Source organism: Marmota marmota, unplaced genomic scaffold (genome assembly GCF_001458135.2).
Source record: "Marmota marmota marmota unplaced genomic scaffold, marMar, whole genome shotgun sequence".
In the NCBI taxonomy this organism is placed as follows: Eukaryota; Metazoa; Chordata; class Mammalia; order Rodentia; family Sciuridae; genus Marmota; species Marmota marmota.
The window spans coordinates 15,784,175-15,794,337 of NW_025999869.1; the positions used below are offsets into that span (position 1 = coordinate 15,784,175).

Sequence of the window (10,163 nt, forward strand, 5' to 3'; positions counted from 1 at the left end):
ATTGCGCCGGCGCGGCCGCCGGGGGGCAGCATCAGTCCGCGCTGGGGCCCTACCAGAGGGTGTGGCAATAGGCTGCCTCCTGCGGTGGGGCCTCCCACCGTCTCCACGCACTTCTGACAGGTTGACGCTGTCAACTGATGTTTAATCTGCTGTAATGCGGTGCTTCCCCAATATCATTATCACTTAGGGTGTTTGTTATTACTCCATATCCCCCGGGGGCGCAACCTAAGATTGGCATTTTAACATCCTCAGGCATTTCCTGAGGATTAAGTTACTACATATAGAATACACAATAAATGCGTATGCAAGCCGCCAGTAGTGTACAATGGAACTGTGAAGAGTGGTGCATCCCACTCCACATTCCTTTTTCCTACGATAAAGAAAATTGCATCAAGACTGGACAGAACTAAGTATTAAAGAAAATCACTTTTTTTGATACTAGGGATTGAACCTAGAGGAGCTTACCACTGAGTTACATTTCCAGCCTTTTGTTTGAGACAGTCTTACTAAATTGCCCAGGCTCAATCTTGAGATCTTTCTGCCTTAGCCTCCCGAGTCACTGGGATTATAGCTGTGCTCTCCCCATCTGCCCGTTTACTGCTTATTCTAGCATTTCTTAGTAACTGGAACAAGAATTTACAGAACTGAACTTATTATTTTGTAGCCTCAGTGCAGCAGAATTTTTTGTTTTGTTTTTTGATATTAGAATGACAGTCTACACTAGAGAATATTTCCTCATGCAGCAGGGCCAAAATGTTTCCACACAAATTCCTTCCCTAACCAGAATGATTCTTCCAGACTGCTATCAATTAGTATTAATAACTCTACACTGGTTGCTGTTGTGTACAGTTTAAAATTTGGAAAGGAAACCTAAGAGAATGCTATAGAGAAAAGCACCATAGCAAGATAAAAATTAAGATAAAACTTAAGTGTGTGTGTGTGTGTGTATATATATATATATATATATATGTGTGTGTGTGTGTGTATATATATATGTATGTATGTGCGTATATATATATATATATATATATATGCGCATTGGAAGGAATACATATCACAACAAAGATAGAATGACCATCAAGCAATGGCGTCTAGGTAATGGCATTACTGGTTTCCTTAAGGCACTGGTATTAAGCCCAGTTTATTACTTTAAACTCTGTAACCTGAAGTGGGTGTGGCAGTGCATGCCTGTAATCCAAGCCACTGTGGAGGGTGAGGCAGGAGGATGGAAGGTTTGACGCAAGCCTGGGCAATTTAGTGAGACCCTTGTCTCAAATTTTTTAAAAAAGGGCTGGGATATAGCTAAATGGTAAAACACCATTTACCCACCAATGCCCATTACCGAAATAAATAAAACCTCCAGCCTGAACAAAAACTCAAAAAAGCTGTGGGATTGCTGGCAGTCCAACAAATGAATACTTGTCCCACACATTCTGACAAAATTGAGTGACAGGTTTCATGGTGTCTCATAAGACCTTCAGAAAGTACAAATTTTCCCTGGTGTTTTTTGTCTTGAAAATTTGTACATTATTTAATGCCTACTTATCCATGTTTAACATAAAATGCTACCAAATTACCATTGTTTGCTAATTAAGAACTACATTCTTATGCCCTCATGTAGCATATTAATATTCTGAGGACCTTGTTTGCCCAAATGCCTATATAACAGCAACCATATACATCAGAGGGCAGACTTTGGAGTTAAAAATCAGATTGCTAACCCCCTAGTTTATATGAAGGGAATCCTCAAACAGGTTTTGTTTTGTTTTGGTACTATGGATTAAAACTGTTTTACCTCTAAACAACATTCCTAGCCCTTTCTGTTGGGAGACAGGGTCTTGAAAAATCAAAAATACATTTCCTTCTTGCTGAGGTTGGCCTCAAAATTTTGAGATTCTCCTGTCTCAGCCCCTTAAGTTGCTGGGATTACACCTATGCATGGCTCAAGTAGGCATTTAAAAAAAAAATCCCAAAAAACTTTTTTCTTTTTACATCTAGAAGTCCATGAGTATCTGCTGTGACAAAGGTATTTGCATCCTTTGGCTTACCCAAAGATACAAACAAATGTTAGATTCATTTACTGTATTTGTGTAAGAAACAAATAGGCCAAGGAAGTTGATGTCTTTATTTTTTTTTTCAGACATTTTAGCAATTACCAAACATGAGATACTTGTTCTTTTCCTGTGGAGTGTGGGGGGGTGGGGACAGGAAGGAAAAAAATGGCATTGACAGATGGGGTGTCAATTACTGAAGGATGAGGCCATCCGTCACACTTTCAAAAATACATTTTCTTCTTGGCTGTAAATTCTGCAATGCAAGACCAGCAACTGGGACATGGGCTGTCTCTTAATTAAATCTTAATTGAGCCAAATAATCTTCTTCCTCTAATATACAAAGTAAGGACAAGAGGAATGTAAAGCTACTCACCACCCATCCCCATGACTTACCCGCCCCCCCTCCCGCCGCTGCTTTCACACTTCAACAGCTCCCAGCATACCATCACCTCTACAGCTCTCCTATCTCCACTGGCCCATTAGGAGGTGGAGTTAGTAGGACTCATTTGACAGCTGCCCCAAGGGCTATGTTGACCCCTCTGCTCTTGAATTCAAATGTCATTTTCTGATTCCATAGAGACTACTTTTGAATCTTTCAGGCAGCCGAACTGGAAGACAGCTTTTAAAACGGAAGTATCTAGAGGACATGGAGTAAAAAATGGTCTCCATTTTTACTCATTCTCACATATTTTCTTTATCTCATATATATATATGTCTATCTCACATGTACTTAGAAAAAGGTAAGTGGCTTTAGCCTATGCTTCTGGCAAGATGATGATCATCATTATGCTGGCAACTCCATAAAATCAGTCCTTGGAGGGTGTACACAAGGGTATCTAATACCACTACTCATTTATTCAGCCAAAACTGCTGATTTGGAGACTTGCACAAAGCCCTGAGTTTTCCCTGGAATATCTGGAATTCAGAGGCACCAGGCAGGTTTTAACTCATATTTATCTTCAGGTCTATCAAGATTATCCAAGTACATGGGTACAGAAGTGAGATATTCAAAGTCACTGGGTTCTCTAGTTAAGAATATGTGGGTGAGAGTAAAGTTTGGGCTTCTTTTCTATCATAGGTGAAAAGAGCTGACAGATTTTTATAAGGCTTATGCCACAATCTAAAAATGATTCATCTTACAAGGCATTAAATAGTTCTTACTTTATAAAAATAGTACCACGATTTTGGAAAAAAACCCACAGAAATCATGTTCTAACATTGCAAAAAAGGTGTTCTGCTTAAGAGAACAAGATATACCACCCCCATCAATTCCTTCCTTCCCTGCTCCCTCCTAACTCAAGTCATGTCATTTCTGGTACAGTTCTGGGTGGCAGGAATGCTAGGGCCACCTAAGGCAAGAAGACCTGGGAGCCTTGCATGGTTAAACACAGCAGAATTAAAGAGCAGAGTGTCAGCTGTCTTCATAAAGGATTTCTGGATGTTCCTTCCAGAAAGCATCCCCAATGATATCACAGTGTAAGAGTACTGGCTTTGTTCTGGTCCGGGTTACAGCCATCTTTTTCCCTTCCATTTCTGCTGGCAGCTTAACTTCTTTTGTCGTGACTTCATCCACCTACAGGTAAAAGTCAAAGTAGTGACAATGTTAACACGAAAGAGGGTTTGGAAGAAAAGGGAAAATGTGGGGGAAGTTCACGTTTGTACTTGCTATACTTATAGTTGCATACTTTATGTGAACCACTTTACCAATCAGAAATACTCAAAAAAGGTTATGTTACCATACTTTGAAAAATGATGAGGAACAAAAAAGAGATTTCATGTTCCTTAATAGCAATGACTATAAAATTAAAGGTGAATTTCTCCTCTCTTACCTGCATTAAAAAGTAACCAAGTCTGTGCCAAAGAACAAATGTGTTTTGAAAATACTAATAAAAGAGATGATGTTGCCAGTAGAATGACTAGTTCTTAACTACCCAATAATACTTGAAAACATTCATTTCGGAAAAACTACATATCAAGGCAGGAAATGAGTTTAGAGAAATAATTATGCTCAAGAGCTGATAAGAGAAAATATTGCTAGAATCAAGTATTTAAGTAAATGTGCATACTCATTTTAGAATATTAAGAATCATAAAATTTCTGGAAGTGAAAAAATCCTCATATACAACTTAGTGCTTCATTTTATAGTTGTCATAGCATGGACAATTTAATGGTATTATCCAGTGTGGGAAAAGCATTTTTTACATGTTCAAGGAATACAACAATTCTTGTACCTTTACTGTACTCTTTTGTTTGATATGGGAAGTGCTTATGACACAGTTAAGTAAGTACACTAAATTTTAAAATCCCATGCTTCTACTTAAGGGAGATTTCAAACCACAACTGATGACAAAATGAGCATCCAAATACATAATCTACAGCTTGTTCTTTTGGGAAGGATCTAGTTCACCTTAGCACCTGGAGTCATATCAGTATACAGGCAGCAGGGGGGCAAAGCCTGGGATGGCCATGGGCTCTTTTCCCCTAACTGCCACTTTCCTTGAACATAACAGCATTACCTTCTGCCATATCAACACAGTCCCTTTCCTGTACATCAGCGGCTCATTATTGTAGTTGATCTTGAATTCAGAAAACAAGATCTCATTTTTATCTGCTGCAAGAGTTCCCTGAGGAAACAAACAGATAGGAAAAGCTTTGTGTATCTTTGTTCTTTTTTTTCTTTTTTGTGGTGCTGGGGATTAAACCCAGGGCCTTGTGCATGCAAAGCAAGTACTCTCTCAACTGAGCTATATCCCCAGCCCTCTTCGTTATCTCTTAATGCTTCCTTCTCCATACTGTACAAATCAATCAAGAAACAGCCAGTGCTACAAAACATAGTTACTAGTGAATTTTCATTTTTAAGAGCCATTCGAATCTTATTTAGATGCCTATATTCATAAAATTCTCTTCTGTAGCAAACACTGGATTCACAACTCAAAGACCTTGAGGGGATAGGAGGAACTAAAAGTAACTGAGTACCTATTTTGTTTATTATTTGATCATCATAACACCTCCACTTTAATGAGAAAACTGAAGCTTAGAAAGATTATACAGCCAGATGCAGTGGCACTTGCGTATAATCACAGCTATTTTGAAGACTAAGGTAGGAGGACTGCAACTTCAAGGTCAGCCTGAGTAACTCAGTGAGACAGACCCTGCCTCCAAGGAGAGGCTGGAGCTACAGATCAGTGCTTGCTTGGTGTGTAAGGCCCTGGGTTTAATTCCTAATACTATAAAAAAGGAGAGGGAGGGAGGGAAAGGGGGGAAAAAAAAAAAGGAAGGAAAAAAGGTAGGTAGATTGAGTATACAAATTATTGAAGCTTGAAGGTTGTCTTTATTTTTCTAAGAAAATCAAAACCTAAACTAGGGTCTTTCAAACTGAATATATCTACTAGTATTCCTTCTGCTGCTATAAAAAAAATCTTAATCATTGGTAGTAGTAAAAATGACAGCCATTTACTCAGTAATTAAAATGTACTGGGCATTTTATTAGGAGCAGTTACAATCCGTTACCTCATTTCAGAGTCTGTCATCCTACAAGTAGCACTAGTATCTAATAAGAAAAGCCAGTATTTATAAAGTATTTAAAATGTTCTTCACACCTTTCTGTGTGTTACATGCATCCCGCCACTTCTACCATAATCCTCTGACATAGGAACTATTCTTTTTTACATTTTACATATAAAGAACCAAGGCAGGATACAGTTATACTGAAGCATGATTCAAGTATAATTATTTAGCTACCAAAGCATGGACTCTTACTAAACAGTGGGGTTTTACACTCAAGAAAGGACAGGTGCCCCACAAACCTGGCATTGAGGGAAAAGGCCTACTGGAACTGAGAGAGCACACAGGCCCTGTCTGAAGAGGGCAGGCGGTATGTGGCTGCAGCTGAGTACAGAGCCAATACCACAAAGTACATTTTATAGCTGAAGTTCAAGGAGGCGCAAGAAATACTAGAAATTCATCAGGCTTTACAGAGCAAGAGAGCAGCGGAATTGCTACTATGATGTTTATATCCTTTCAAATGAAGTTGTAAAGGGAACTAAAGAAGCATGAAAGGGAACATTAAAAAATGTTATGGGACAGACTTCAGGAAACCGTCCCTAGCTAAGCATTACAGTCGTAAGATCTTTATACCTGTAATCTATCTTTGGCTTGTACTGGTGTTAGTCCAGATTGTTGAATAAGTGCCCAGAAAACTGTATTATAAAGATTATTGATGTGACCTGTGAGAAGAACAAAACAGTAGTTTACATATATAATCTCTATTCAATATTCATACTTTGAGGACTTCTAGAGCTATGCCTCTTTCTTCTCTAGAGATCTCAGAGACATTTAATAATTTGCCCAAAGTCCTGCCAAGAAACAAAGAATGGAAGGAGTAGGCATAAACATATTTTTCCCTAACAACAGCTTTATTTGGTCATTTCAGTTACACTTTATATAAATATGAATACTCATTTGATTTATATAATTCCAATCTCTTTTCCAATTCTGGTAAAATCAAAATCGCCAAATGTGTAAAAAGTTTCATAAATATCACCATAGCCACGTAAGGCCTGCTCACAACTGAGTCTGGCATGACTGCAAATATGTAAAACAATGAGTAACCCAGGAAAACAACAGGGAATGGTACAGACTGGCACACTGCTTTTGTATGTGTTTAAATTTAGCTGCCACTGTACAGGTGTCCATCACTAAGGAGGAATGCAGATCTCGTATTGCTACATCTTCCCATTAAAAACAAAAAGCAGACAAGAGTACTTCTATGAAATCTCCCAATTTTTCAAATATTTTTAACTAATTAAAAAATGTTTAAAATACTACATTTTAACAAAATGCATATGAGTCAAACCTGTATTAGATTGAGACATTTAATGCATGGAATTGCTGGTTTAATACATCTGTTTATTTGGTGTCACTTACAATCTGCTTGCCTCCAGCTGAGGTAGTCCTTTAAAGTCTGGTTGCTAGGATACACGACAACTCTTCCATCAAAGCCTGGGGGATACAGAAGAGGCTGGTCCTCAAAGTAATCTTTCCAATAAAACACATAGCTGGAGGCGAACTGGGAGGCCACATGAGTCATGAACTTACTTTCAAATGTAAGGCACATTGGGTGGAGCAAGAAAAGAGAAAATGTATGATATTAATTCAACACCATGATAGGGCCTGCAGGTGCTACAGAGAGATTACACAAACCTTCCAGCAAGCCAAGAATTAAAATACATTTTGGCCAATTTCAGTTACATATTTTAATATATTTTATATATATGTTTTAAGTGTAGCTTATTTATTTCAGTCCTATTATTTACTAATGCCAATTTAAATATGATTTAAATTTATGGTTCAATGTTTTTCTTTTGTATTATCTTTAGTCTTCAGAAGATGGAAAACACTGCTTTAAAAACATACTAATTCATTATGATTTGTTTCCTTTACAGTTTCAAAATACTGTCAAAAACCAAATTTGTCTATTTTATACTCAGATCTTCCTTAATAAAAATTTTAAGTATTACTGCAATGCATATAGATACTGACCAGCTAAAGCCAACCTATGAATCACTAATATTATAATTTTATGGTCTCTGTTACTAATCATGTCAGTCATCCTTTGTAGTCTGTAAGTCAAAATAAACAGAAAAATAGATGCTGATAGGAAATATTCTGAAGAAAAGAGGCAGGCCATAAATTACCTGGCTCTTCTTTTAAACCAATTGCTTTTCCTCCTGAACACAAAGCTGTATTCATCACTTTGTCCATATGCAATCACAATGTCCTCCAGTTCTTCCATTACAGTCTGGGCACATTTGTTCATTAGCTGGAGAGCACGGCTGTCATTAGGTTTTGCAAAGTTGTGCTTCTCAGCAAACCTTCACAGGGGAAAGAGGAGGGGGAAAGGCATGGAAAGAAGAGATTTTTCATGAACAACACAGACTATGAAGGTAGTTCCAAGAGGAAAATACTGTAACAGGGCTACTAGCTACAATCTTGAACAACAGAGAAAAAAGGGACATAATTGCCACTACACCTCTATTTTCTTTTCTTTGAAATGAAGGTAGACATTAACCTGTTGATTATTAACGAGTTGTCCTGAAGATAAAGGAAAAATAAAAATGTAATATGCCTGGTTCCTATTAAGTACTCAATAAATGTTAATTATAATGATCGTTATTGCTGGGGATGGTGGCACACGCCTGTAATCCCAACAACTCCAGTGACAGGCAGGAAGATTGCAAGTGTCAAGGCAGCCTTGGCAACTTAGTAAGACCCTATCTCAAAATAAAAAATAAGAGGTCTGGGGATGTAGCTCAGTGATAGAACACCCCTGGGTTCAATCCCAATACCACAGACACACACACAATAATAAGCATCACTAACAAAGCACTTCTTAAAAATTAAACTCCCATCTGTGTTAATTTCTTTCTCCCTTTTTTTTTTCTTTGTTTATCGAATTCATTCCACGTGGCCTGTTACTGATAATGAAACACGGTTATACAGTAAACTGTTGCCCATAAGAAAGAAGGCCAACTCCGGCCTCTGAACAGTCAGCTCTCAAATATCTAACAGAATAGATGGGAAATACCGTTAAAAGTTAAATACTGTGCCAAGAAGTGATAGTTTTTCTCCGCCAGGACTTTGCTAACTGGTTTCTGCTCACTTAACAAGGGCGTTCCAGGCCAGCCCCTCACCAGGCACTTGTTCTTTTTAACTACCCAGACCAGCTCACACACAAGCCGGTTGGCGGCCCGCACGGAGGGAGACGCTCAATGCCGGGCGCTCATTGGCTTCCGCGTTACCGTGGTAACCATGAGCCAGGTATGTCGGATTTCCCGGAAACGCTGGCACACCACGCTGCCTTCAGCCGGGCTCGCTCACCGATGGAAATTCCTGCCGTCCAGCCGCACTACCACCCAGCACTGAGGGAGGCAAGTGTCGTCAGCCTCGAAGTCCCGTACGTACTCAAACTTGCTTTTTGCCATGGCCACCCCCAATCTCAGACACCGTTTCAAAGTGACGGAAGTAGAGGCCAAGCAATCGTGGACCTTAACAGTGCAGGAGGTCCACATTTCCACTGCGGAAGGGAGAGGTTCAGATAGCTCCGCCCCGGAAGTTCCTTTTCTTTTCGAGGCCGCTCTAGCCCTAGTGGAGGTCATCATCTCTCTCCCCTCTCCTTATGGTTCCTAATCCATGCGGTGACCAGGAGAGTGTTGCGGTTCTTCCACCCTGCACTGTTCTTTTTTCTCTTTACTTCCTACAGCATATCACTCTCACGAAGTTTTTAAACAAAATTTCTAGCCAAGTTTGAAAGCGTATTGAATTTTTTTTTGCCCTTTTAAAGTAGCATTTATTAATTCATTGTAGAAAATATGGAATGAATACTTTTTATCCCCTCCCAACCCTTCATCCAAAAACATTGTGGATGGTTCTTTCTAGTTTTTTTTTTCTTTCTGTGTATATTATATTTAAACAGGGACACATAAATTTGAAATCCTTCACCTTGTACAATTTTTGTATTTTTTCCATGGAGCTTGATTATTTTCCAATGTCATTGATTATTCCAAAGTGTGCTTTTTAAAGGAGAAATACTCTAGCCAGGCTCAGTGGTGCACGCTTGTAATTCCAGCAACCGGGGAAGCTGAGGCAGGAGGATTGCAAGTTTGAGGCCAGTCTCAGCTAGGGTCTCAGGAACTTAGTGAGACCCTGTGTCAAAAAAAAAAAAAAAAAAAAAAGGCTGGGAATGTAGCTTAGTGGTAAAGTGCCCATGGGTTCTATCCCCAGTACAGAGAAAGAGAGAGAAACTCATTTCAATATTCCTACATATGGCTATACTAATTTAACTTACTCAACTCTTCCACCATTAAATATGCAAAGACCAAAAGAAATCAAAAACGTTTGATTTCTTGTTGTTATATGACAGCAACAATAACAACCCTCATATTTGTAGGATGACTACGTTGCCCAGGCTGACCTTGAACTCCTGGGTTTAAGCAATCATTCTGCTTGTGCCTCCGGAGTAGCTGGGACTACAGGCGCTTCATGGTGTAACTGGCCATTAGGTGAATTTTTCCATTTTCTTATCATATGAATTCAGTTTTTTAAAAAAAT

At 38.9% G+C, this 10,163-nt stretch overlaps 1 protein-coding gene across 3 annotated transcripts; it reads right to left on the reverse strand.

Annotated features, from left to right (window-relative positions):
* Positions 1-2,111: 2,111 nt before the first annotated feature.
* Thg1l (tRNA-histidine guanylyltransferase 1 like) lies at positions 2,112-9,242 on the reverse strand. 3 transcript variants are annotated; one of them, XM_015492668.2, is made up of 6 exons: positions 8,934-9,242; positions 7,751-7,927; positions 6,981-7,150; positions 6,192-6,280; positions 4,571-4,678; positions 2,112-3,627 (listed from the first exon to the last, which is right to left on the reverse strand). In XM_015492668.2, exons 1-6 carry the CDS (start codon positions 9,212-9,214, stop codon positions 3,466-3,468), a joined length of 987 nt encoding a protein of 328 aa, XP_015348154.1. In that variant the 5' UTR covers positions 9,215-9,242; the 3' UTR covers positions 2,112-3,465. The 3 variants fall into 3 exon arrangements, with proteins under 3 accessions (XP_015348154.1, XP_048638660.1, XP_015348155.1); XM_048782703.1 differs by having other exon boundaries at positions 6,981-7,055; positions 8,934-9,070; XM_015492669.2 differs by lacking the exon at positions 8,934-9,242 and adding an exon at positions 8,641-8,900 and having other exon boundaries at positions 6,981-7,055.
* Between the last annotated feature and the right edge of the window lie 921 nt (positions 9,243-10,163).